Source organism: Phalacrocorax carbo, chromosome 3 (genome assembly GCF_963921805.1).
Source record: "Phalacrocorax carbo chromosome 3, bPhaCar2.1, whole genome shotgun sequence".
Lineage (NCBI taxonomy): Eukaryota > Metazoa > Chordata > Aves > Suliformes > Phalacrocoracidae > Phalacrocorax > Phalacrocorax carbo.
Window position 1 is genome coordinate 29,448,471 of NC_087515.1, and position 27,901 is coordinate 29,476,371.

Sequence of the window (27,901 nt, forward strand, 5' to 3'; positions counted from 1 at the left end):
AACTACCTTTAACTCCATTCTCGGTGCTAAGCTCAGCTTTGTTCTGCATTCACCTCTGACTATGCCTAATAAATCAGACTTCACTGAGCGTTTAGAAAAAATTCAGGCACACCGTGCTTAGCTTTTGTACACTACTGAAGTACTCACAGGTAGGCACTTTTGAGCAGCTTCTAAGTTCTGAGGGAAACTCTAGGTTGAATGCAAAGGTACCTAATGAATTTTAAATGGCAAGTGGATTACTTATGTGGTTAAGCAGTTGGATGTTAAGTTATATTTTAGACCATCTTCCATTCCTTCCTTAACAGTGGTTAAATGCTGTTTGCCAGGAATTCCTATGAGGACTGCTAGAAGTACTGAGGAGAAACAGGGCAGATACCTGTATAACCTCTGGTCCCAGAAGTTGTTCCATAATACAACATGCTGGGCAGGTGGTTATTTGAATCTGCTAGCCTGAAATCTTGGCAACAGTAGCAGTTAGAGGAGGGGGCAGGCTTCAGATCAGGGTAGAAGTAAAGATGGTTTAAAGCTTATGACATACTAACAGTGCTGTAAGTTTAGTAGAAGATGTAGGTTTACTGATTGGGAATTGAACAGTGTGCGCTTTTCCTGGTGGCTATTGTTGACTTGCTGCAGAAGTTGTAGTATGCGCTCTGTCTGAGGGAGGCTTGGCAAAGTGACTTTGTGTGTGTGTGTGTGTCCCTCTCTGTAGTACCTTTTCTAAAGCAGCCCATGGAACATCACTGTCCTTTCTAAGGACTTTTCACAGAATCACAGAATAGTTTGGGTTGGAAGGGACCTTCAGAGCCCATCTAGTCCAAACCCCCTGCAGTGAGTAGGGACATCTTCAACTATATCAGGTTGCTCAGAGCCCCGTCCAACCTGACCTTGCATATTTTGAGGGATGGGGCCTTCACAACCTCTCTGGGCAACCTGTTCCAGTGTTTCACCACCCCCATTGTAAAAAATGTCTTTGATATATCCAGTCTAAATCCTACCCTCCTTTAGTTTAAAACCATTACCCCTTGTCCTGTCACAACAGGCCTTGCTAAAGAGGTTGCCCCCATCCTTCCCATAGTCCCCCTTTAAGTACTGAAAGGCCACAATAAGGTCTCCCCGCAGCCTTCTCTCCTCCAGGCTGAACAACCCCAACTCTCTCAGCCTGTCCTGGTAGGAGAGGTGCTCCAGCTCTTGGATCATTTTTGTTGCCTCCTCTGGGCCCGCTCCAACAGCTCCATGTCCTTCTTGTGCTTTGACTTTTTCCTCTTTCTTCAATGCCCTGGAAGTCCGTAATTTGAAATCTCGCCTCAGATGCCGCAGAAACCGCGGGGGACAGGGGCGAGCTGCCCATTGCAGCCCTCCCACGTCAGCAGGCCCGGCTCCCTCAGGTAACGCCTCTCCCTCCCTCTCCCCCCAGACCCCGAGGCGGGCGCCGAGCAGCCCGCGGGACGCGGGGCGGAGGCAGGCGCCGCCCCACCGGGAGCCCTCGGCGAAGCAGCGGCCGCCACCCGGGAGCTCCTGCGGCTGGTGAGTGGCGGAGGTGTCGGGCTGCGCATGCGGGCGGCGGCGCGCGCCGATGACGCGTGATGCGGGGAGGAGGGGGTGGGTGGGCGTCACTCCGGGCTGACGTGTGCCTGGAAGTTGGCTCGCGCCGCCATGGAGCCCGCGGGCGACGGCGGCGGTGCGCGCCTCGTAGAGCCCCCGGCGCGGCGGCTGCTGCAGGTGCGCGAGGGGCAGCGGAGGGGGGGTTGGCGCGCGCGCCGGGCGGGGCAGCCGACCGTTGGGAGCCGTTAACGGCTGTCGGGCGGGCGGCCGTGACAAACGGCAGAGGAGTTACAAACCGGGGGTTCTCAGCGCCCCAAGTGACCCCTCCCGCCCCGCCGCGGGGAGGCGGGGCCGGGGTGGATGTGCCTCCGCGCCCCCGGTGGGGTGTTTGTCTGGGGGGCCATCGCTGCCCCGCTCCCTCCGTGACGGGGCCAGTTTTCCTCACCCCCGCCCCGCTTTGTGGGTCGATCCCGCGGGGGCGGGGGCGTCCGCTGGCGGGGATCGGTGCCCGGCTTCTCGGGTGGGGAGGGGGCGCCTGACAAGGCACCCCCTCGCCCCTAGGTCGGGCTTTGCAGGGCGAAGCCTGTGCCCTCGTTTTAGTCTCACACCTTTGCCGGCTGTGGCCAGGGAGAAGGCAGGGGTTTCTGTGTGGCTGGTACGGTTTATTTTCCGAGCGCCATGTCTGTATCAGCCCTGTAAACCCTACCCGGTATTCACACCTTTTCCAGACTGTTGGTGCTCTATGGCCTTCAGGGACACGTATGACGAGACACACGACATATGACCCTGTGACCAGGGTGACAGCGGGGAAAAGATCTGAGCCATTTTTACTGGATTGTTACAAACATCCAGATGTAAAGCTGTATTTTTTCCGTATTTTTCCATCCTTATAGCATTATTTGGAAGTGGATCAAATAACTGCTAGTGCTGTGTAACGCAAAATGTGCGTATTAGCTTATTTTGGTGTAGCTGTTCTTTGCCAGCAGATTGTTACTGTCAGGTGTCTTCCGGATGCACAGACTTTTGAGTTGAAATGAAAGCATTCAGTTGCTTTGTGGTTTTCTTCATTTTCAGTTTTCAGCTTACAGAAAAACTGCAAGAAAGCTCTAGATGGTTCTCTGGTTTTCTGACAGGAATAAAAGCCTTTGGCAGACTACTTTTTTTTTCCTGAGTATTTAATAGAAACATACCCATAGTTGTCAATGTTGTTGGTTTTCAGTTGGTTGCTACCCTGCCTGAGGAAATTCGTCCTGGGCCTGATTTCCATGGAGTTCCATGGGAGCCTGTTATTATTACTGCCTTAGTGGGAATTGCCACGCTTGCTATAATTTTCTGGAGGACCTGCCTTTCAGTGAGTATTCTTCGTGCTTGCAAGCCTGCTGATATTTCACTTGCTGAGCCGTCTTTTGTGTGATTAAACTGTTTCAGCATTACTGGGGTCAAAGCAATATGTAGTCTTTCATGTTTTTACTTTTTCCATTTAGAGCATTAATGTGAACTAAATGCTGGGCTTAATAGCTCAAGTAAGTTGTAATTTTCTTCATGTTAAGAAGCATTTCCTTTAAGTTATTTATTGAAGTTTTTTTTTTTAGTAAGGGGTGGTTTCAAAAGCATAATAAGGGAGTGTGATGTAAATCAAGAGGGCCAAGGAAAGGGTCAGCATATCTTTTGAAATGAGAAGCCTTCCACGTGTTTGAGCTGGTCGCTGACTATCTCCAAAACAAGCAGTTAATCCTTCCCCCATCATATTGTCCAGCTGCTTTTGTAGGTGCTATATTTAGGACCCTAAACACCCAATCTTCATTCTCACTGGAGGGCCCCTTCCCCACGCTGCTCCTCACTCTGCATTTGTCCTCCTCTTTTCTACGTGGATGATTTTTTCTATGCAAGACAAATACCATCACCAACTCTCAAGTATACCAGCGCATCTCTTTGAAAGTGGATAGATGAAAATCAAATAGGAGAGTTTATTTTACAGCTGTCCAGTTCAGTGATAATATGCTATGGAAGTCTGTGGAATGCCTTATATTTTCTTGACAAAAATACATTAAAACTAAATATTACCTGTAAGAACACTGGCAGCTTTTCCCCTGCGTAGTTTTGATACTGAATATACTAGGTCAGTTTCAAATGCAAAGTAGTGTTAATATCACAGCATAAAAAGAAAGCTTCTGAAATTTTTTAAACAGTGTTAGTTTCAAAATGAGCAACTGTCATGTAAACATACGTTGCTTTAAATGGATCAGAACTGGGATGCAAGTGGGTTTTGTGTTTGCAAGTTCATGACTGTTGTTTGATGCAAAACGGCTTAATTTTCTTTCTTGCAAATTGGATGTGGGCAGTTACTGCTATCCTTTTAGTGACGGAGTAAACAGGTGTTTACTAAGGCTCTAGGACAGGGCATTAACCTAGAAGCTTTTATTAGAAAACAGCCTAAGCTTGTTTGTAGTGTTACTCAACACTCTTGTTGGCAGCGATAGCTGCATTTTCCATGTGCTTCTTTAATCCATGTATATGCGGTAACTTTTTTATAGGGAAAAATAATAACGTTTTTCACTTACTGCTTTTGTGGCTAATGTGGGTTTTTTTCTTCTGTAGGTAAAGAGTAGAATGTATCAAGGTAAGTTTCTCTGTGCTTTTCCATGTACTTGATGCTTAGGCATGTAAAAGTTTTGAAGATTGTTTCAGAGGACCAAGTGCCAATGTTCACACCCATTCAAGGAGAATGCAAAGTGTGGGGTTATGGTGTAAGCTAGGCTGGTAGATGATACTTACTTGAACCTGAGGATTTCAATTTTGCTTTTGGTAATGCTTTGATTAGGAGAAACAGCGCAGCTCACACCTGCAAATTAAAGAAAAAGGCAAGGAAAAGCTCTGCGTTGTTCAACATAAATGTGATCTGTTGGTTTACTGGTACAGCAGTAGTGGGGCAGAGTTTGTTTTGGTTTTCTGACTAGCAGTGAATCTGCTTTTGCTTGTTCGTTCTCACAAAAAGCAGTAGCTAGTTCCTCTTCTCTTTTTGGATTGAGGGGAGCCTGAAACTGCCTGCTGTGCAGTTGCAAAGAGACCCTCTAAATGTAGACCTAAATACGCAGATATTGCTGTGGTGAGTACATCGCTTTTTACAAGGGCATTTCTGCAGCTTCAAGTATATAAAATAAAAGTATACTCAATGGAGAGGAAATAGAATTCAAAGTAAGGCAGTTGCTGAAATTTGTAATTGAATACAAAACAAAAATGTTGAAGAATTGTCTTCACATGAACTCTCTGCCTGTTTCTTCTTAGCAAACTGTGCTACTTATCTGTCATTCCTCTCCAGTTTTGTTGTAGTTATACTGCAGTTTCTTTTGATATAATTAATGCAGAATTGGTGACCTGAAAAAATCCGCCTTGGATTTTTAAGGAGGTTTCTGTGCTGCAAAACAAATACTATTGGAGGGGGAAAAACATTGGTATGGGTGGTATAGAAATTACTTAGCTGCATGCCTTAAAAAAAAAAAAAAATCAAAAAAGCAACATAGATCTAATCCCTTTTTTGGTGTTGTGTTGTGTCTGTCGTCGTCCCATCCCCTGTCCCCCCATATTCTTCTGTATAATCCTGTATAGAAACTACTAAAGCTAAGAGCGAATAAATATTCTTCAAGTGTGATAAAGTTCATGTAGTTATTAAAATCTTTATCTAAAATGGAGGAATATTAACAGTGACAAAAATGTGTTAAGAAATAGGTTGCATTTCGAATCCCAAAGATAAAAGCTATTATCCACTCTTTACAGTAGTAAAATTGGGGGACCAAGCTAATGCAGGGATTCCTGCCCCCCTAAACTGCTGAGAACTGTTTGGTGCCTCAGCAGTGGTGTGTTGGCGCACCTCTCCCCAGAGCAGGAAGGGCTGGGGACCCTCTGGCCCAGAAATCCTTGCGTGGGAGGGGAAGGAGGAGTAGCAGCTGCCATTACACCCTGTGGGATGCAGTTGGAACAACCAGTGCTTCCCGTTTGTGCTGCAGGATTTGCTGTGAGGCAAGTGGGGCTTGGGATGTTCAAATACAGGGGTGGTTGGGACTTCAAAAAGAATGACAATTGGATATTTCTTTAAATTAATTTGCAATAGAATAACTTAAGTATGTTAATGATTTCTGTTGAATCCTGAGGGTTGGTTGGTGACTTGTTTATGTTGAGAAACAAATGTGTTCCCTTTTGAGGTCTGTGAGCAATAGGGTCTATTAGAAAGCCATGCAGTTCCTTGAGGCTTACTGATGCTGTCTGCTAGCTGACAGTCTCTTTTCTGTTCCAAGTAGGTCTTTCAGAGTTTTCATTCTATTATCTTTGCTGACCAAACATTCAGTTTCAATACAGCAGGAAGAGATGGTTGTGAGGGAAGGTGTTGCATCTCTGAATGTCATGGGGACTGAGGCTTCTCTGACATCCTTACTGCCAGTTCTTCCCTTGAACATACCTCATTCGTGTGTAGCCAGCAACTTACTCCGCTCTGTTGTGTGTTTTCTGACCAGCTTCTGTGAAGCGGATGCAAGAGCTGTATGCTTTGTGTCCGTGCTCAGTGCTTTACTGTCTTGTTTTCAATTCTAACTTTAAATGAAAGCTGTTGATGCTAGACTCCTGCAGAAAGGGCTGACTGCCAGGGCATTGACACTATCCTGATTTGTGCTTTAGTCCTTACTTGAAAATGTTCCCTAAAGTGGTAGTAATGATAGCTCTGATTTCTTCCCTGCCCCCCTGCCAGGATATGAAGTACAGTTACTGAAAGCTTTCTTTTTCTTCCTAGTGACTGAAAAGCAGCTTGCTGAAAAGATTAAAAACCTGCTACAAGAAAAAACAGAAATCTTAGAAAAGATGTCAGAATATGATCAAAAGGTATTGTTCTAGGTGCTTATGCTTTGCTTCCTAATTTTCTGTTACTGGTTTAATGACACAGGCGATACAACATTTTTATTTTCTATTCCTACTCAATATTATCGTGACAGTTTTTTCAGTTCTATTTCGTTCTTTCTGTGCTTAGATAAAAGAAGCAAAGGAATCTGTGAAAGTGGCCCAAGAACAAAAAGATGTTCTCTCCGATGAAACTGCAGGGCTTAAGGTAAGAAACAGTTAACTGTCTCTGTACTGAAGGCAAACACTTCAATGAAGTATCGTACATTAGTTGGTCTTTTTTTTTTTTAGGACACTGTCAAAGGACTGGAAGAAGCAAATCGTCAGCTAGATGACAAAGTAAAAAATCTGCACACAATGCTTGAAACAGAGAAGAAAAAGAATGAGAAGAAACAGAACAAGGCAAGAGCAGTCACACTGATTTCTTAGATTGTCCTTAACTTAATGTGCCCTAAAACCTGGTCACAAACTGATGGGTAAGCAGATAGGGGTAGAGCAAACAAGGTGATCCATCTGAAAAAGAGAACTGAAAAGTAAATTCAGGTTCATCCCAAGCTCAGGGGGGAGAATCTATTGATTGCATGGTGCTTGGTTGCTTTTATGGGGTTGCGTGGTTTGTTTAAATTTTTTGTTTGTTTGGGGTTGGTGGGTGGTTGGTTGGTTTTGGTTTTTTTTTTTAAGAACTTGATGAACTTGTGTGGTTATGCGCTTTCACACACAAATGTATCTATTCAAGTCATGGGCTAGTCTAATACTTCCTAGCCAGGGCTGGGAGGTTCCTTACCACTATGGGCTGAAGGTTTCAGGTTGGTAATAGACATTTTCTTGTACTTAGAGGAAGCATCTAGTTCTATAGTAAGTGTGAAGATCTCTAAGCTGCCTGTTATTCTTGTTGTCTAGAGGTACTTTTTTGGTTTTTTTAAAAGCCTAATTTTCTGTAGTAATGGTGAGCTCCAACAAGTTCTTTGGTGTTTTGATCAAAGGTTGTTGCTAATGACAGCAGCACGTGGTACTTTCATTCTAGACTATGTGGGTGTACAAGGAACTTACCCAGCCATGACAGGCAGAGTCACAGGGGGAAGTTGATTCTAATGTGCTGTGTGTTTCTATTCCTTGCCTTGCTGATAAGGCAGTGCTGTGTTGCTGCTAGTCTAATGGCTTCTTTAAATGGAAATTGGTTGGTGTTTTGACTTTCCTTTTATGCTTCCAAAATATACAGGTAAGGTAATTACACACTTGGGCTAAGGCAGGTACCACGCTAATACTAAGTCACTGCTCATCTTTTCCTTCTATAGATCTCTGAAACCCAGAAGTCCTTGGAGAAACTTCAGGAGGCTATCAGTGTGCATTCTGCGGAGCTTTCAGAGGTAAAGCATTATCTACACCCTCTTAACAGTCACAGTTACAGGTTCTTTTAGCAGGATGTAACTGAAAACACTAGCTTGGCAGATTCCAGGTTATTTGCACATATATAACTTTTTTTCTCCATTACCAGGTAACACATAGCTCTTGCTTCATTACAGTTTGACTTAATGTGTTTTTGTTCCTTTTTGTTCCGTACATAGGTGCAGATAGCCCTTAATGAAGCGAAACTAAGTGAAGAAAAGGTGAAATCCGAGCTTCATCATTTGCAGGAAGAGAATGCTAGGCTGAAAAAGAGCAAGGAGCAAGTAAGTTATCCCCAGACCTGGCAAATGTGTTTCTCTTTTGAGCAAAATATCAGGGTTTTATTCCTAGTTTTCTTAAGTATAACTTCAGCATGTCTCCTTTTTTTTTTTAATATGTTGGAATTCCATATTTCATATTATCAAGACAAAATTTAAACCCCATGTACCTGCTTGCACAGGCTTTTTGTGCGGGTGAGCCACATGCCTTCAGTATGAAGGCTCTGCCAGTCCCAGTGTTCAGTTTTTGTCAGCAACTTCACAGAAAGTCTGTGCTGATGTGGTGGTCACTGCGTGGCCGGGAGATTGCTGCTTGGGGTCACAACTGAAGGAAGTAATGGTAAAGAATTGCCAAAATGCAGTTCTGAAGCTAAGCCAAAAGGGGAGGGCCTTTAGCCCTGAAATGTCATGACAGTTCCATTATAGATAATTGTAAATATCTGACTGTTTTCTTTCTTCATATATGAAGTAGATGGCCTTCTAATGAATGTGTTTTGATTAGCTCTGGACTGCAGTTAGTTCCTCGTATTTTGAAGTGTGTGAGCAGTTTGGTTCTGATGTTGGGATATTAGCTGAGAAAATGTTAAATTCGTAAAATCAACTAATAATCTAAATTGTAGAAAGATTCCCAGCATCATGTTCTGCCAATGGACTAGTGATGAGTGTGATAACTGGGAAATTTACCCCTTATCTGTGACCTGTGGTGTTCAGTTATCACCAGAGCGGGTAGTAAAATAGACTAATTACATATATCCTGTACTAAAAATAAAGCAAGTAATCATTATGCCTTGGTGCTTCATACAGCTGCTAAAAGAAGCTGAAGGTTGGAGCGAGAGGCATACTGAGCTCAGCGAGCAGATCAAACTGTATCAGAAGTCTCAGAAAGACATTGAAGAAGCACTCGCCTACAAGGAAAATGAAATTGAAGTAGGTTCTTTATAAGCAGCTTGCTTTAAACATTACACATCATAAAATACTTCGGAATACTTTACAAAATGCAGAGCGATTCTCCTTCACTGAAACTTTGATTTCATTACTAGGTTTTAACTAACTGCATTATGCAGCTGAAGCAGCTCGACATGGATTCAGCATCTGAGGCCAAGAAGGATGGTGAAGGGCATGAATGGAGCACAGGAGATGATCTGGCCAACGGAGAGTTGCCAGGTACAGTAATCACACCTGCTGGCTGATAAGTCCAGTGGCTAAAGCACGTGCGACGGTATGTTCGTGTCATGTCGTATGGGGAACAAGGGGAGTCCATTTGGTAGCTGACTGTGGGTTAAGAGGCTGCTAGCTGTAATCTTCAGACAACATCTCTGAACTGAAGGGAGAGACCATTAAAAAGGCCTATAATTGCTTTTAGATTACTGTTTAGGTCTATCAAAAGTGTAATGACACAGTTTTAAATATGGCATATAAAGGTGAGCAATTAAGGATATTCCAAAAGCTGAGAAGCTCAGCTTTGTTGTTATGCTACATTTATTTTTAATATTAATTTTTAACGAGTATTTTGCTTACTTCCTGTTAGATAACGAATTTACATAATCACATCTTTTAGATCTGAAAGACTGAAATAGACATTTTCAAAACTGTTCAGATAGTTTGTCATTCCTGATGTCACACATTCATTTGCTACATCTCTGGTCTTGAAGTCTTTTTTTAATTTTCCTTTTTTCTAACCATACAGTATGTGTGGGCTGGAAGGTCCCACTCTTTGATTTTCAGGTAGTATGTCCAATAACAGATACTGCAGTTGTATTAATATTAGTGTGGTGGCTAGAAGAAGTGACAAGAAGGAATCTTCTGAATGCCTTTTGGAATAGTTCTGTTGTGCTGGTCATAGAATTGCTACTGTGTTTTGTTCCCCACCTCTCCCCCTTCTTTTGACCCTGTAAAGAGACCTATCCCAGATGAAAATGTAGGGAGTGTTATTTCTAACAGCTGTAGAGTCCAGGGAATTGGGGCTAAGAAACTGGGAGAACAAATATGTTTTTCTCTTCTAGATAATGAGAGTGAGAAGATGAAGACTCAGATTAAGCAGATGATGGATGTCTCCAGGGTATGCTGCACAAGATATCTAATAAATGCAGCCACCTTACTGCTATGCCTAAGGTCATAAACTTTCTGCTCCTCTTTTCAGGTAAAAACTATGTTAGCCATAGTTGAAGAAGACAGAAATCATCTCCAATCCAAACTGAGTGATGAAGTAACAGCAAGACATGAGCTGGAAGGTAAGCTTAGCAAAAGAAGTGCTTAGGAAGAAATATGTTTGTGGTTTAACCAGAAACAGGGTGTTTAAGTGGCATAACGGTTCCATTGCAAGTTTCTTCAACTTCCTTCCCTACCTTTGCTTCTCTAACAGAGCAAATAAAAAAATTAGAACATGACTCCTGTTCGCTCCAGTCAGCCAAAGCTCGGCTGGAAAATGAATGCAAAACACTGCAGCAGAAAGTGGAGATTCTTGGTGAACTTTACCAGCAGAAGGAGATGGCACTCCAGAAGTAAGCCTTTCATTACTCTTCCACAACGTAGGATATTATATCATATTGTCGTGGTTTAACCCCAGCCAGCAACTAAGCACCACACAGCCATTCATTTCCCCCGGGTGGGATGGGGGAGAGAATCAGAAGAAAAAAGTGAGAGAATTTGTGGGTTGAGGTAAAGGCAGTTTAAAAGGTAAAGCAAAAACCACACAAGCAAAGCATCAGAAGGAATTCATTCACTACTTCCCATGGGCAGGCAGGTGTTCAGCCATCTCCAGGAAAGCAGGGCTCCATCACACATAACCATTACTTGGGAGGACAAAGGTTACTCTGAACATTCCCCCCTTCCTTCATCTTCCCCCAGCTTTATATGCTGACCATGACGTCATATGGTATGGAATATCCCTTTGGTCAGTTGGGGTCAGCTGTCCTGGCTGTGCCCCCTCCCAGCTTCTTGTGCACCCCCAGCCTGCTCGCTGGTAGGGTGAGGAGCAGAAAAGGCCTTGACCCTGTGCAAGCACTGCTCAGTAGTACCGAAAACACCCCAATATTACCAACACTGTTTTCAGCACAAATCCAAAATGTAGCCCCATAGGAGCTACTACGAAGAAAATGAACGCTACGCCAGCCAAAACCAACACACATACACACTATCCAAATGCTCTTTGCTCAGTGGGATCAAATAACTTCAAGTTGTATTTGGAATGGGAGGTGACGACTACCATTTCAGTACGGTTGTAGTCCTTTTTCACTTTTTTCACCATTCCCGAGATTGTCACTTTGCATGCACAACATTGCCTTCTACCATTAAAAAAAAAAAAAGAAACCAAAAAAACAAACATCACCCCACAACTTCTGGAGAGGGGAAATGGTTGGCTTGCTCTGCAGATTCTGTGGTTGCTATGTCACATTGTTGAGAAACGTCAAGGAGAATATAGTGGCCATTAAGACTTGTTTCAGTTACTGAGATCTTGGTTCAGTGAGTCTCTCTGTATTTTAGCCTTGTGAGCTTTTTGCATTCTCAGAGGGCTAAGGGTTGAGTTTGTGGTGGTGGATGAGATGAATGAATTGCTAGCAGCGAAGTACTAGTTGTGTATCTGTGTTTGTTCCTCATTTATTTATTCATTTATTTACTTATTGAGATGTCTGTAATACCATCTCAATTTTGTTGGGAAAATTTGAGATAGGATTCAGGGACATACATTTTCAGCTAAATTCTTTAGGAAAGCTGAAATTGTGGTGGAGAAGCAATTGAAACTTTTAAGGTTCAAGGGTGTAGGTGGGAGAAGGCATGGGGTTGGAGCAAGCTAAGGAATTGAGGCTGTCTAGCACTGCAGCAGTGAAACTGCCTGACCTCAGAACTTTAGGATTCAGGTGTAGTAAACATGTAATGGAGAGGTGAAGGATAGCTCACTTTTTAGGAAGGCTTCCTCTTGACCTCTCTGAAAGCTCCATGTTCCTTCCAAAACTTTTCGGAGGTTACACTGCCTTCTTGATTCGAATTAAAGACTTCCTGCAGTTTTTTTCTGGAAAATTGTTTCCATATGTAGCCAAGGAAATGGATTATGTTGAACTGGCTGTTAGCAATAGTAAACTTACTACTAGTTTAATGGTTCCAGTTTTGTAGGATAGCTCTTTTAAGTTAGGAACACATTATGGACCTCTTAAATACTTCCAGAAAAATGTCAAAAATTAAAAAAATTAGTGAACCATGAGGTTATAAAAAGACTGTGGAAATGTAGTAAATTGTTATGGAGAATACTTGGGAAAAAGCATTTTTCCATACGGTTGATGACTGTTGAATGTGGGCCCTAAATTCCCCCTTTTTCACGCTGCAGTCTTTTCTTCATTTCCCTTGGTTAGATATCAGTTCGGCGTATTTCCTTGTTTGTACCTTTGTAAATCTGGATTAAGTTGTAAATCTACAATTTGTAGAACTGGTAAGTAAACTACAGGATCTGAAGAGATTAACTGTCTGTGTGTGTTAGATTCTGACAAATCTTTAGATACTCACAGAACTTCAGTCAACTCTGTGTCCTTAATTTTCAGGTTTTATACACAGAGGTTTTGTCTGTTGCTTTCGAAAGACAGTATTCCTGTCTTTCAAAAAAATAAAAATCCTTCTCTCTATATTCCCACGCTACTTTGACTTTGAGTTGTAGTAAATGTAGGATGGTCGAATATATGGTGCTTTTTTTTTTTCCTATGCAGAAAACTGACCCAAGAAGAGTATGAGCGTCAGGAGAAGGAGCAGAAACTGTCTGCTGCAGATGAAAAAGCTGTGCTGGCCATTGAGGAAGTGAAAGTTTACAAGTAACTACAGTTTCTGAAGACTGTTGTTTTCCTTTATTTCAGCTATTGAAGAAAATGAATTTAAACCTCTCTCCTTCCCCTCCTTTTCCTTTTGTACAGGCAAAGGATCCAAGATATGGAAGAAGAATTGCAAAAAACAGAGAGATCTTACAAAAATCAGGTAAGCTTACTGCTTGCTGGTTCTTGTTTCACCTTTTACTGCATACTAGTAGTTGGACAAAAATAAGCTAAGATGCTGCCTTTTTTTTTTCTCAGATTGCTGCTCATGAGAAAAAGGCTCATGACAATTGGGTAAGAACGTCCTTCCTTTTCTGATGCAAACAGTTGGTATTTGACTTTGGGTTAGCGCAGTTAATGCAGTTGGCAAAATTTTCCCTAATAGCTTATTGCCCGCTCTGCTGAGAGAGCTCTGGCTGAAGAAAAAAGAGAAGCAGCCAACCTGAGACAAAAGTAAGTACAGCACAGACCACTTTTGTTGCTCTTTGAACACACTCCGTGTTGCCTGGGAGAGAAGTTCCAGCAATGCAAGGTGCTCAGTTGGCCTGCTTGCTCAGAATGCGTAGCGCTTGCTTGAGTTACTAATTTTAAACTACTAGTAAACTGTTTTGATGGTTAAAATACGATTTCTTAGTGAAAGCTGTAACATTTTGCAATGCGGTTTGCCTATGATACTCTAACGTTATAACAAATATAACTCACATGTATTATTAGAAATAAAACCTTTCTTTTTAAAAATTAGGTTAATAGAAGTAAACCAAAAAATCGTCATGCTTCAAAGACCACTAATTGTAAAGCCAACTCCAGGCAGACCTGATCGCCAAGTCCCACCACGACGAGGTAAATGCTGCTGTTTCTACCAAAACTTTGGTCTTTGAGTCAGTATATCCTAAAAAAATAAGGCTGTGATAAATTGTAGAAAAGTAAATCAAGTGGGTGTTTTTTCTTCTTTGGCGTAGGGCCCTTAAGCAGAGATGGCTCTTTTGGCCCATCACCTGTGAGTGGAGGAAATCCATCACCCACACAGATGATCGAAGTTCCTGCTCGGCCCCTCTCTGCTCCTCGAAGGGAAGGTTCAAGAGGTGAATTTGGTAAGCAGTGGAGCTTCCCTTCTGTGGTAACTATCTCTTACGCTACAAACCCCAGAACGCCAAGGTCTGTTCTTGGTTCTAGGGGAATAGTGTTAAGTATTGATACCTGCTTTATTAATACACAGATGGATGAGTTTTTCTGTATAGCAATAGCTCAGGCACGTGCCGATTAGGATCTCTGGGATTCTTGTTTCCTTCAGGTGCAGTGGTGGATGGTCCCCCTGCTCCACGAAGGCCACCAGAGTTACCTGGAAGGATGTCTGTTCCTGGTAAGTTATATGTGGCCTGCAACAAACTGCAACTTCATCTGTTATTCTTTCACTTCAGAAATGTAATTTGAAACCCCATGCTCCTTACCCAGCAGCATGGTAAGACATGCATTCGTGGCTCTCTTTTCAGATCTCGGGCCTGCCGTAGCATCCCTGATCAGCAGTGGGCCGAGAACCTCCTCCCCTTCCACAGCAACAGATGGAGTGGTAAGCTGAAAAAACCCCAACCTTCAGGATGCGTTTCTAATAGAGGATTCACTGTACTTCCTGCTGCTTCTTTAACTGTACCGTGTTCTGTCTTGTCTATGTCCTGTCACTATCCTTATTTGCTGTCCAAAAAAAAAAAAAGCAACCCTCTCCCCAAGAGTCTGAAGTCCCCTGTGTAACTACTGATTCACCTTCATCTATTGAACCAGCTACAGTGAGTATTGAGGCTGACTATGGTGTTACTCTGCTTTGAAGGAGAGGAATAACAGGCTTGGTGTTCTGAACTGCTGAATAATGAAATGCTCTGCGAAACTAACCAAGGGCTTATACCTCTGTCTCAGAAGGTTTCTCTAATGATGAACAGACACTGTCTTTTTTTATGGACTTGAGGAAATGAGATCTTTCTTGTTAAGGACTGCAGGCAAACACTTTGGAGTGACCACATAATCCCAAGAAGCTGATTTACCTGTGGCATTTAAGCACAATTCCATGTGTAATTCAAGGTGCCAGGTCCTTTCCCAAAGGAGTGTCCACTGAGAACACTTCAAAAGGGATTGAACTTTTCATTAGTAAAGCTTCAGCTAAAGAAAACCTGTCATCTCAGAAGGTACACTAAGCGTTCACTCCTAGGTAGTGCAAGCAGTGTTCTGGGTGAAGGGACAATGATGGCGCAGTAACTCACTCTTTTCTACTTGGTTAATGTGGTTTGGGGTGTTGTTTTTTAACCTAGTTCTTTCCCCCCCCCTTCCACCTCTTGGCTTTGGGCGAGTGGTTGTGGTGTTCAGCAGTGTCAATACTTCTCTGATGTGGTGAACAGCACACTGAAGTATAACCTAATCTTGCACAGGCTAATGCTAATCCCAAAGGCCCACCTTCTTTCCCTGGGACACCTATCATGACCTCCCCAGTGATGGGACCTCCGCCGCCTGTTCGCTATGGACCACCACCAGCTCCTCTCCGTGGGCACTTTGGGCCTCGACCTCTCCCTGTGCCCCTAGGTACAGTTGCGTTGCCGCGCACTGAAACTTAACTATTCCTATGCTGCTTCTCAGAAGCCTGCTACAGAGCTGAGATCTGCCACCCATTAGCACACAGCTCCCCTGTGCTGCAGGGGGTCTGGCTGTCAAGTTCAGTAAGCTCGGAGCCTCCTTAATACCAAGGTGGTCTTCCTTGTTTAGTCTAACATGGAAACCAGCAGCCAAAGGTCACAGGCCACCAATTATATTCTAGTGAAGTTTGCATGTGACAGTGACCCACACCAGAGCTGGTCCAAAAAGTGAAGAAATGAGGAGCAAGTCAGGAGCTTCACCGTTCAGGTTATAGCAAGATATCATTTAACTTGGTGTTTTCCTTGTCTTCTAGTTCGTGGTGCTCCCTTGCCACCTCCAGCTGCAAGAGATTTCTTACCTGGCCCACCCTTAGGAATGAGAGATCTGCCTCCTGGCCCACTACCGCCACCTCCAGATCCACGAGGCTATGGACGTGGGCACCCTCCTTTTCGACCCGTGGGTCCTCCTGGCCCAAGAGATTATCCTCCAGGACCACGGCTACCCCCACCTGGCTCAAGAGACTATACGCCTCCTCCTAACAGAGACTTGCCTCCATCAGGACCCAGAGACTACCCCGCAGGCCCCCCGCCACCGCCGGCAGGCTCAAAGGACTACACACAGCCTCCAGCGCAGAAGCCCTAACTGCAGTGTCAGGTCGCCAGCTCAACGGAATGGACTCTAGTGCACTTCCTGCAGTCAGGATTTTAGGAAATGGTTCTCTATTTGAAGCCATTTGTCTCATTTCAGTATATTGCAGCTTTTGCGGGATTAATTTTTATCCAATTGCTACAGACATCTTATGTGCATTTATGATCACCTTAAACTCATCCATCCTCCTGGGCTGCAAGAACCTTTTTGTGATGGACTTGAACCTACTCTAAACGTGCAATAGAAAGGAAGTACCTGTGTGGCTAGTTTTAATTAAATGTAGCCTCTGTAACCAGTTGGTGAATGAACTAATTTAGTGAAAAATGTAAATCAAATCATTTCCTGTGGAAATAATTTTTAAGTAAAATGCTATCCTACCTGCCTTCTCCATCACGTCATTGAGCTGCAGTTATTGTAGGCCAGGGGTTTACATGAGGACAGTAAGGTGGTTTGTGTGTTTTGGGTTGTTTTTTTTTTAATAAGAAGCCTTGTCAGAGATCAGAAGCACAAATGACACTGTATTCAAAGGGAAGTTATAATAAAAAGCAAAATTCCTTTTGCTAAATCCTGAAGGCTTTGTTTCAGTGCCATTTTTTGTTCAGGAAGGACACTGGTTCAGTAATTTGACCAAGTTCAACGACTGAATCAAAGCTGAATAACTGCTGCTGCTGCAAGATTAACTGTATTACCCTTGTGCTGAACTCGTCTGGCACGTTATAGACTTGCTTCACATGCTGAGGACAGTGGGGGATGCAGCCCCCCTCAGCTAAAGGGCAGCACAGAGCTGGAAACCTTTAGAGTTGTGCAGTTGGTCTGGAAATACAGGTTGCAAGACCAACTTGCACTGTTAAGCAAGGTTTGAGAGCTGAGTTTTCATCTTACTCAGCATTTAAGACTGCCAAGGAAACTGAATCAGAGTGGGACTATATTTTTGTAGCCTTTTTCACTTATATTAAAAAGCTTTCCATAAAGCAGAGGGGGTTCATGTGACCCCTATTAAGAGTATGGCTTTAGCTCAGTTTGCATTCACAGGACACAGGATAACTTTAAAAACACACCCTACACTTGTAGGTGGCTAAAGAAGTCCCCATATGTAAGTAAGTGTGAATGCAAGGGTGAGTAGGTAGTCGTTGGCATTAGCTTACTTCTCAGAGGGTAAGGCTTTTCAAAAGTGCTCTGTTAAAAAAGTAAGCCTTAGGAAGAAAAAAAAAAGGAAGATAAAACAACTAGGAATAATTAAAAAACCCTACTGAAAGGCCATTACAGCTTTACTGCCAGAGTACAAACAGCCATTAAACTTGCCGTCTAGGTGTTACATCCTTACAATCCAAGAATTAAGGTTCAGATTTAAGATGAAAGACAAGATGGAACATGTCTAAAGCATAAAATGATACGAGAGCTTGTGCTGTGGGGAGTAGTAGTCCTTTCAGTGACTGTTCACAGAAAAAAGGCAAAGGATAGAAATAACTTTAAAAATGGTATGTCACGCTCTACAAACATAAATTCACAGTTAAATACAAAGCTCTACTTATGTATTTCAACAAAAATACTTCAGAGTTGACATTTTGTATAACTGGAGTCAATACAGACAGCTGCAAGCTGGAGGCAGTGTGGAGTCAAGGTAAGCAGCTGGGTTTGTAAATCAAGGGGAAGCATTGAGCTTGCGTAGCAGCCGCTAGTGCCTGACACCTTGCTGAACATTTCACAGTTAAAAGTCAGGTTCTCCAGGCTGGGGGTCCTTCCTTCCCCTGCCCAAGCTTTGTGATGCTTTGTGTCTCCTCTCCTGCCCCACCCAGCCAGCTGAACAACATAAAGCTGGGTGGAATCATCCTCTGGGAGCAAGGGGAGGAGGGCGAGGGTGCTCCCGTCACAGGGGAGCACACAAGGACTGACCACAGTGCTTCCACCAGGCCCTGAGCAACACCAGCAGACACAGGAGGATGGCAGAGCCAGGACAGCCGCAGGACCATCCCCTGCTGAGCGAGAGGCTGGACACGGTGCAGGGACGCTGGGTGCAGTGCTGCAGACCCTCACACACTCAGAAAGAGACCTGAGCCAGCCAGGGACCGCTGCCAGGTAACACTGCTATTGCCCAAGCTCACAGTTATGGGCAGCCATAGACTAACGCTTTGCTCCATCCTTTTGCAGGGTCATCACCAAAGGATTATTTTTGTTTGTTTTTTAAGAACAAATGTAGCTTCCTTTTGTCTGGTATCCAGAGTGCTGCATGCCGAGGTATTTCTGTAACACGTAGGGATATCATTTCAGGGCTTGATATTCGCTGTATCAGATGTAATGCCAGCAGCATATTGTAAAGACCCGTAAACAGGACAATTCAATTGCACTTCCCCCTGATAGTGGAAGGTGAGAAAAATGTTGCTGACTTTTGTCACAACACCTAAATAATTTCATCCCTAGTTATGCCAGAACAGAGGGAAGGCAAGAAGATCAGGACATTCAAAAATAGCTTATCCTAATCACTGTGGTAAAGCCAAAAACACTTAACCCCTGGCTGTAGGCAAATATCATGAGGAAAAGTAACACCCTCCCCATTAAAGCATAGTGTAACATCTTGGGGGTACGGGACATAAAAGGAATTGATGATACATCTGCACCCCGACTGTTTAAGATAAACATAAAACTGGTAATATTTTGGGAGCTGGGTCTTTTTGTTAGGAAAGCAGAGTATTTAGGCACTAGTTAGATATTCAAGAAGTCTATCAAACCTTAAAGTATTGTATTAAATATCCCCGCAAATATATGAAAGATTTGACTGGGTTCTACTTCTGTCCCTTTATTAGGTCAAAAGGTAAATGCAAGTGTGTCATAAAATAAGCCAATGTCCTGCAGCTTATTACACACCAAATCAAAAATATAGAAAATAAATGATAATCCTATCTACTTACATAAAAAGGTAATTTTCAGAGTAAGTTTCCAGACTTGCACAAAATACGCAGAAAACTGCATACAATCAGTTTCCATAAGAACAGCAGTTTCATGTAAAAGGTGGGTCAACCTGCTAGCCAGATCTACCTTACCAAAAACTCTGGAAAATTGACGCTTGAACACGGAGGGGCCTGGCCTGCTGTCACTGAAGTGGCGAAACACCCGCCACCACGAGGCTGAAGCCCTGGAAGAAGCCTCTCTCCGGCCCCCACCCTCCTTTGCAAATCACTCCGTGGCAAGATACAGAAAAATTAGCTCTATTAGGGAGTAACTGTGACTCAAGGGACTGTAACACATATTGTATCCAAAACTCAGTACAAGTGGATCAGGCAAGGCTGTTAAAATCATAGTTCAGCATTCTCATCTGCAGTTGTCCTCCTCTTGGCCCAACCAAAGCAGAACAGCTAACTGAGGAGCTCTTCCTGTGGCCATCCCACCTGACCCAGCATCCTCCTCTCTCTCACTTTAAATCACTTGCAGCACCTCAAGCTCCTTCCCGCCCCACCTCATCTTTCTCCTGGTCTTCTGCCACCCAGCCCGCTACAGAGGACTCCAAAATGCAGATGAGAGGAACTACAACAGCACAGCAAGTGTAAACAGGTTAGTAGGCCTGCCACATCTTTATTGCTACAGGTTTGGCAAAGGGGCGGTCTCCATCCTCGGGTGGAGTTTGAGGCGAAAGGATAATAATGGTTAAGATAAAAAGTGATGAACAGCAAAATTAGGAAAAGCAGTCAACGTATTTCAGGGCTCTCAGAAAAACCTGTATCTGGAAAGTACTAAAAAAGACTTGCAGTTGAATGGTAGGCTTGCCTCTGACCCTGAAGTAGTGCTGTGCAGTGTGTGATGGTCCCGTCTGACCTACTGGCATGAATACAGTCTTTTTCCTGCCCCTTGAAGGCTAAGGCTACTACACACAGCTACCGTGACTGGTGGTTCAGTTCACAGAAGTCTTGCAGATAGGGTCATTCCTTGTGCAATGTCTGATGGAGGTGAAGGTAAAGTGGTTTCTTGGTCAACAGTTGCAATTTCTTCCTTTTAAAGTCAGTGGGTTTTTTGTACCTGTAACCACAAGAAAGTAAGTTAATCCAAGTGCTAATGGCTGTGTAGGAAGAGGAAAGCATACTAGAAAGCTTGTCCTGTACGGATCTTATTACCGTGATCTTTTAAATACATCTGGCAAGACTTACTGGAAGCAATAATAACGAACAGATTTACAGGCAGAAACTCAAACCACTGTTTTCCTCTGGATTATCATTTTAACAAAACAAAGATGTCAATTTTTAAATGAATGTGAGCTTTTTGTAAGGACAGTTCATGATGTAATACCCTGTACTGTAGGAAATACAGTATCTCCTACTTCAGTACTCAGTATCTCAGTACTTCAGAAGTACTCCAGCTAGCACAGACTGAGCACTCTTCTTAGACATGGCCAGAATTGCAAGGTTCACCCTCTCCCTGAAAAAAACCACTCAAACCTTCAGCCACCCAATAAGGGTAGGACACACATCCTAACCACTGCAGCATAACTGACTCATCTATTACTTTGTCTGTTTAGAGTGGCGGGGTGGGGTGGGGTGTGACAGGACAGGACCAAACCAACCACCCAACAATGCTTTGAAATGTTCATAAAATTCAACTGCTTATCAGTATCCCAGGTCTCAAATCAGTTTTCCTTTACAGAAGTTCTGAACCAGAAGATTGTGGGAGTTGAAATTTTTTTTTTTTAAATATAGCTGATCAGACACTCAAGCTAAGATCAAATTAAAATCTCCCAATCTGTTAACTTCATACAAAATTTAGTTACAGACACAAGCGTTTTATTTTGTAATAGTCTAGTTTGAGAAGAGTCTCTAGCCATTTTATTTGCCTAAAAGCATTTTATCTTCCCTTCTTTATTAAAAATGGAATTGACTTCTATAAAGAATATCTAAAAAGCCCAAGAAACCTTCCTTGATGCAACAAGCCACACATTGTAACTGAAGTCTAGTTCATTGCCCCTGCCATTGGCATCTATAATTGCAAGTCACTTACAGTTCTATAACAATTGCCCCAGGTTTAATTTCATCCATCTCCATGAAGGCAAAGCACTTGGTGCTAGTAAACCTTTTCTTAGGCTTGTAGTGTTTGAATTCAAAGAAAATAGCTGCACCTAGAGTAGAAAATGGTTTAATAGAAAAGTTAGCAATTATGGCCAACAGTTACCTGAAAACTTATCTGCCATTAAGATGCTCTACATACATTGGACGGAATTCTCTCCAATGCTTCTGTTATTTACTGAAAAGCTACACCGTGTTCTCGCAATGCTCGTCACACCCACAACAGCTCGTACTCTTCACTCAATTATTCATATCCAAGTAACAGTTTGTCCAATGACTAAGAAGGTCATAAAGCAGCTCAATACCTGCGTAGCAGAGCAGACTGCTGCATTTTCATTTATTTTCATTCCTCCCTTGTCTGCAAGTCATCACAAGGACCGATTTGAAAAAGACAGGATGCAAAGGTCTATTTTTAATCCTTGTCTGGATCTTGAGTGCTGCAGCAGCAGCTCAGGCACAGCCTGTTATTAGATCAGGAGCAGCCTAGTGTCTGCACTTCCAAAGCTCCTGGGGCCTGTTTCAGGTCTCTGATGCTACGTACCTTTTGTTAGTTTTTCAACATGTTTCTGAATCTCTATGTCCACATTAAAATGGACGTACGTGTCCTCCTTCCTCAAAGCCACAGGAGTGTCTTGCACAGGAGTCAGATCTATCCCATTCAAATCTGCGGGAAAGAAACAGCCTGAGAATGGCAGAAGCTTCTCAGTCTCTAAAGTCTTGCTTTGAGAGATTTATTAATCACTCCTAACACTTCCACAAAAAGTTAATGCACACCTGGGTCTTTCCCCTAAACTTAAAAAAGGGGCAATTGTGCCCCTTCACAGTCAGTGAATTTTCTTTTTGATTGCAACATGAAAGTAGGTAAAGTTCTGACAATACTCAAGATGAAAATTTGGAATTACCTCTCTTCTTATTTTTAAGAGCACATTTCTTTCTGCTGCCAAAGGATTCCGTTTCTCTTGCAAGCAGGGCTTCAGTATTGCCAGCTGAGCCAGCAGAAAGGGATACTCACCAAAGAGTCTCCTCTGCACAGGGCCTGCAGGGCACAGCCAGCACAGCTGTACAAGCTGTATATGCCCTCCTTTGCTGCCTAGACCCAACGTGGATTATTCCTCTTTTTTCTTCCCCAGGCAGAGGCACAGAGGGGCCACGGGTTGGACTGCCAAGCACCAGCCACTGGTTGTGCTGCTAAGGCACAAGCCACCACAGCCAACATGGTTTCTCGCTAAGCCTCTGCTGTTTACACAGGTACATTTGTCCTGTCCTCTTACTCTTTCTCCTCCCATTAGTGATCCCTTTCCCTCAGGTGGAGCAAAGTTGCTGACAGCATGGCCAAGATTACAAGTACACAGCACAGGCGTTGCACCTGGGGTACCAGGTGAGGCTGGGGCTCCAATGATGCATCAGGGAGCAGGCTCGGACCACCAGGGTTGCATCAGGAACAAACCTCTCTGCAAACTTGCAGCAGAGCAGCCTGTACATAGAACCAAGGAAAACAACTACCAAGTGTCCTAAGACTCCTAACAGGGACAGAATGACTTTTCAAAGTTACTTTTTCTCAGCAAAATTCCTGAGAAATAAAGTATAAAAAGTCACCATTAGCAGACCAGACAATAGCCTGCCTACACACACAAACACTTCCTGATCCTATTTTCGACACCATTCCTTGGCAGCCACCATTTATAGGAGCTTGCAAATAGAGCACTGCATGTTAACAGAAACACTTGTTGGGAAAGCAAGCCTAGCACTATGCAGTCTCCCTTAGCTCCAGAAAGGAAATGAGAGCTAGGTGTGAAGGTGAGCAACAGTTTTAACAATATGTAAAAAGTTAAGACAGACAGACGCTTCAGTGGCAAGGAACAACAAACGTTTGCTTTACAAATTCTGCTAAGCTCTCGAATGCAATATTAGAAGCCCATTAGGGCTGCTATTCTCCCATTGGCCAAGAGGAACTCAGCATGAACTAAATTTGGTTGAACCCACATCCATCCAGCTAGCCCCACCACTGAAGTCACCTGTCCCTCAGCTTTTTGGCATACCAGAGAGAAAGGAAGATCCACAAGTGACTAGAGAAATGAAGCCCGAAGAATAGTTACACAATCTAAAAGTAATGCTGCAAACCTAAGACAACACCATAAACAAAGAAATACTGCACATTTCCAAAATTGAAAACACAAAAAGGCAGTTGTATCAGCCAGGGAGGGCAAGAGTCGTGCTCCAGCTTCCACCCCAACCAGGTGAATTCCTCAAAGGTCTAGACAGAAGTCGAAGGTTTCCCTGTAGAAAAATCATCCCAGGAAGCGGGATTAGATACACCCTTCTATCTATCTGTTTTGGCAGGTACCATTTGAGAACATCATTGGGATTCAAGTGACATTCAATACTGTGACCCTTACTTCTGCCAAAGAACTCATCTGGTGGAGGAAGCGCTGATCACACATCTAACAAGTGTTCTATCTCTACATTTGGTATCCAAGACGACACATACAAGGTCACTTTCACAGCAGAAGGCTGTTGTCTCAGCTACACATTTGTATATTATAAACAAAAAAATACCATATACCTCAAAAGATTGCAAAGATAAGCAGAAGTCAAGCAGGGCAGGTTAAGGGTAAGCAATACTGACTACAGGGGCTTCCTGCTAAGAAATGCAAAATGAGGAAGAGGCAGATGCTCCCACTAGGAGGAGTCTGAATACCAAAAATCTCAGTCTCAAGCAAAAGCCATCAGCCATGTTGTCATCTGGAACAGTGAGGAATCCTAATGTTGCCTGTCCTGGATTGACAGGATTATTCAGATTCACGGAGCCTCTCATTGCAGCCGGGGCTGTTAGCCCACAGGCTTTGGCTAGAAAATTTCACTGCCAAGGCTAAAACATAATTTATATCTTATTTCACTTGCAAGCTTTGCCTCCCAGCTTCATACCCATTCCTCTAAGCTTCAGTAAGATGATCTTTGTTTTACTAAAAAATTAGTTTAATGACAGGGAAAGAATGGAGCCAGCGGGCTGTGGTTCACCATTGCCAGAAAGGCCAGAGACCACTATGTGTTGGGCAATACAAGCAGTCCAGACAGATCTGTACTTAAGAGGCAACTGAAGAAGCTGCAATAGAGGAGTCTGGTCTGCCAAGTCACCAACACTCAGGTCCCTGCATGGGGAAGGCACCCAGAGCACACAGAAAAGCATGTGTCCCGCAGCAACTCACCTCCCAGTATCTCTCAAATACAGAATTTTTCTACCCTTGATTAAAGCAGAAGCCTTAAGTCCGCAATAGAAAATGCAAGTACCAACACACATTTTTCCCAGCATGTTGAAAAAAAAAAAACCCAATACAGCTTTCAGAAAACACACTGTCTCCAGACTAGAAAATGAGAGGCCAGGAACAGAAATCATTACCCTTTACACTGACTGTGATGTAAGGATCAATGCACTGCCCAGCATCTTTCAGACCAATTTTCTCTATGTTGATGGTGAGTAATGTCATCCCGGGTTCAGATGGCAACCTGGGTAATAAAGTACCTGGAAAGAGTAAAGCATATTATTAACCCTTTGTGTCATCTTACAGCAGAGGCCCTGCTTATCCTATCATCTCTCATGGAAGATGCTGTTCTCTGTGGGGGTTTCAAAGCCCAGGGATGCATATCCCAGTAGCACACAGCACTGTGGGAAAGTCTGTGTGCACAGACACACAACATCATTTGACAGATTTCAAAGCCCACACCAAAAAACCCTAAAACTGCCTCAAGTCAAATGAATTCATAAAAAAACCTAATGTCATAAGAACAGAGAGGAGCCTGTTTAACGTGTTCTTTCCTGCTCTCATGCATGGAACTGAATTGATATCATTTTTAAGGATTAAATTTGGGAGGCTGGATTCAATCGGCAGTTACAGGAAGTTCAGACAGTTAATCAGGAGTCCCACCCCACTGAGCATGACTTGGCTTCACGTTGAACATTTAGATGGGGAAAATAAGGAGGAAAATGGCATGTTGCAAATCACACTTGATATAAGGGAACCAGAAGAGAGATTCTTAATTATCTAAGTTCTACTGGCCTCTACTTAAAGGAAGGAGATTAAAAAACACAAAATTAAAGTGCTTGCATCCCCCAAGTTCCCTTCTGCCTTAAGGAAGGAGTTCCCAGCTCTGCATCAAGAGAATTCCCAGTTCTCATCAGGAACATTTAGCATCAAAACTTTGTGTTCAATGATGGTGAATCCTCACAGCGCTGAGGAAGACAGTGCAGCGGGCAAGAAATCCAACTGTTCAAACTCACTGAAAGCCATGCGATTCTGTCATCAGCAATGGTGTAGGTTTCTTCATGCTGATTTTTGCAAAAACTGGCAGGCTTCAAGTATTAGATGAATAAGCACCAAGGCTTAGACTCATGCGCAAGTTTGATTTAAAGTTGGTTTTCTAATTAAAAAAAAAATTCTCCCAAGGCTTGAGATCTAAACAGAGTAACAGTTTCCTTTGGCAAGTCCAATATGGGTTTTCCTTCATACTTTTTTCCTCTTGATCTGCTTTAAGAGCTGGAGAACTAAGGTTTTTTTGTCCTATTAGAGAGACTGGCTGTGCAAGAAGTGACCATGTATTCTCTTAGAACTAGAGAGACGCAGCTTCAGCAAGACTTCATGAGTAGTCCCTCTTTCAGGATCATCAACAAGGCTTGAGTTCACATCTATGACGCAGTACATTTCTGTAGTTCCTGCCTTGGCTGCTAGCAGACTCATGACCTCCAAGGTACCTCATCTGTGGGCATTTCACAACATATCATGGACAGAATTCAACCCACTGTTCTGAAATAATAGGACCACAGGATGAGAAATGTTAAAAGACCAACTTCTGGGAGAGCACCCATTTCTGCAAAGAGGCACACACACTCTAGTTAATCTTGCTGTCTCTCTTGAACAGGTGTTCAAAGACAGAGTTCTTATCTCAATGTAAATGAAGGTACTGAGCCCGTCTTCTCTTTAGCACATAACTTTCCTCTGCCATCTTTCAGTTGTCTCCTAAAGCAGCATGCACCCCAAGAGCCAAGAACAACTGTAATTTCAGTTTTCCTATCCATTGCTCAAGGGGGCTAAGTGATGGGATACTTGACACAAAAATCACCTGAAAGATGCATCAGGCTGGCATTTATTATAAAAAGAGTGGCTTAAGAAAAATTGTTCTGTTCTTGAAAAATGCTTTCCAGGATGTGTGAAACTGCAAACAGAAGAGTCAAGCTCACTTCCAGCAGGTAAGAGAACAGTACGACAGATTGTCTCCAAGGAACAGAGTTTCATTTTTGCCTCAGCAGGAGGAACAGCCAAGCCACGGATGGACTAAAGCAGCTGACTGTAACCTGTCTCATGCAGACCACAACCACCCAGCAGGTCTTTCACTGAAGCCTCTGTAGTCCTTTCATGTAGAAGCCATTAGCTGACAGTAACCGTTCTATGGTATAACTTCACTGGGGCTGGGCATCGCACTGCCAGTCTGCTGCCACAGCTTGGGCCCATGAGCCTTCAGCAAGCTCACGCTGAGGCTTTTCATGAGCAAACTGCCAGCCACTTCAGACACAACCACAGGGCATCATTGCCAGGGCTGGAAGGCAGCATCTACAAATGAAGTAAGTGTCCTCCTACAAGTGCATTTCAGATAGACAAAGGTGAGCCAACCCAAAAGCTCACTGCTGTTCAGTCTCTCTGTTCCCAAACCCTGATTCAGATAAAGGGTTCACAGAAGAATCCATTGCCAGCACAGCACTGGAATCAAGTATGTAACCAGGAGAAAGGCAGGAAACCTTTGCTGTTAGAGGCAGCAAGCCATTGGTCAGTTCAGCTCCATACAGCACAGAAGCCTAACTCCCTAAGTACGCTTTGTGTAGTGTCCTGGTTTCAGCTGGGGTAGAGTTAATTTTCTTCGTAGTAGCTAGTATGGGGCTATAGTTTGGAGCTGTGCTAAAACCAGTGTTGGTAATGTGGAGATGTTTTAGCTGTTGCTAAGCAGTGCTTACACTAGTCAAGGACTTTTTCAGCTTTCCATGCTCTGCCAGGTGCACAAGAAGCCGGGAGGGGACACAGCCGGGACAGCTGACCCAAACTGGCCCAAGGGATATTCCATACTATATGATGTCATGCTCAGTATATAAAGCTGGGGGAAGAAGGAAGAAGTGGGGGGACGTTTGAAGTGATGGCATTTGTCTTCCCAAGTAACCATTATGCTTGATGGAGCCCTGCTTTCCTGCCAGTGGGAAGGAGTGAATTAATTCCTTGTTTTGCTTTGCTTGTGTTGCCAGCTTTTGCTTTACCTGTTAAACTGCCTCTATCTCAACCCATGAGTTTTCTCACTTTTGCTGTTCTGATTGTCTCCCCCATCCCACTGGTGGGGGAGTGAGTGAGCAGCTGTGTGGTGCTTAGTTGCTGACTGGAGCTAAATCACAACAGTCCTTTTTGGCACCGAACATGGGGCTCAAAGGGTTTAAGATAACGACAGAGCTGTCTGGAATGCACTAGATTGAATTTATAGCCATTATTTCTGTTTAGCTATTAATCGGCTGGTTTCTGTGCTTGCCATGGGGCTTGCTTGCCTTACTGTATAATAAAGTCTAGTACTCATTAGTGGCTGCTTTTTGCTTTTGCTGCTTGCTGTACTACTGATGATAAGCAGTAAGCATGTGATGCGAAGATTTCCCATCAAATATGTATTCCACTACAGAAAATCT

General features: G+C 43.5%; 2 protein-coding genes across 5 annotated transcripts in view; one reads left to right on the forward strand and one right to left on the reverse strand.

The window, feature by feature from the left end:
* MIA3 (MIA SH3 domain ER export factor 3) overlaps positions 1–16,719 on the forward strand; it is a 28,970-nt gene extending 12,251 nt beyond the window's left edge. Inside the window, exons 6-29 of one of the 2 annotated variants that reach the window (XM_064446306.1) lie at positions 1,415–1,524; positions 2,762–2,893; positions 4,141–4,162; positions 6,323–6,411; positions 6,557–6,634; positions 6,718–6,828; positions 7,722–7,793; positions 7,992–8,096; positions 8,895–9,017; positions 9,131–9,254; positions 10,094–10,149; positions 10,231–10,321; positions 10,453–10,591; positions 12,785–12,886; positions 12,986–13,046; positions 13,142–13,177; positions 13,269–13,336; positions 13,626–13,723; positions 13,843–13,974; positions 14,175–14,243; positions 14,374–14,450; positions 14,593–14,664; positions 15,298–15,448; positions 15,813–16,719. In XM_064446306.1, coding sequence (XP_064302376.1) covers positions 1,415–1,524; positions 2,762–2,893; positions 4,141–4,162; positions 6,323–6,411; positions 6,557–6,634; positions 6,718–6,828; positions 7,722–7,793; positions 7,992–8,096; positions 8,895–9,017; positions 9,131–9,254; positions 10,094–10,149; positions 10,231–10,321; positions 10,453–10,591; positions 12,785–12,886; positions 12,986–13,046; positions 13,142–13,177; positions 13,269–13,336; positions 13,626–13,723; positions 13,843–13,974; positions 14,175–14,243; positions 14,374–14,450; positions 14,593–14,664; positions 15,298–15,448; positions 15,813–16,141 — 2,447 coding nt within the window. In that variant the 3' untranslated portion in view covers positions 16,142–16,719. The remainder of the gene's footprint in view (positions 1–1,414; positions 1,525–2,761; positions 2,894–4,140; positions 4,163–6,322; positions 6,412–6,556; positions 6,635–6,717; positions 6,829–7,721; positions 7,794–7,991; positions 8,097–8,894; positions 9,018–9,130; positions 9,255–10,093; positions 10,150–10,230; positions 10,322–10,452; positions 10,592–12,784; positions 12,887–12,985; positions 13,047–13,141; positions 13,178–13,268; positions 13,337–13,625; positions 13,724–13,842; positions 13,975–14,174; positions 14,244–14,373; positions 14,451–14,592; positions 14,665–15,297; positions 15,449–15,812) is intronic. The other variant, XM_064446307.1, reaches the window with a different exon arrangement.
* Positions 16,720–18,921: 2,202 nt separating this feature from the next.
* The window catches only part of AIDA (axin interactor, dorsalization associated), a 29,772-nt gene continuing 20,792 nt past the window's right edge, over positions 18,922–27,901 (reverse strand). For 2 of the 3 annotated variants that reach the window (XM_064446318.1, XM_064446317.1), the window contains 4 exons: positions 24,590–24,712; positions 21,734–21,856; positions 21,128–21,245; positions 18,922–20,155 (listed from right to left, as the gene is read on the reverse strand). In XM_064446318.1, the coding sequence (XP_064302388.1) occupies positions 20,059–20,155; positions 21,128–21,245; positions 21,734–21,856; positions 24,590–24,712 (461 nt within the window). In that variant the 3' untranslated portion in view covers positions 18,922–20,058. The remainder of the gene's footprint in view (positions 20,156–21,127; positions 21,246–21,733; positions 21,857–24,589; positions 24,713–27,901) is intronic. The other variant, XM_064446319.1, reaches the window with a different exon arrangement.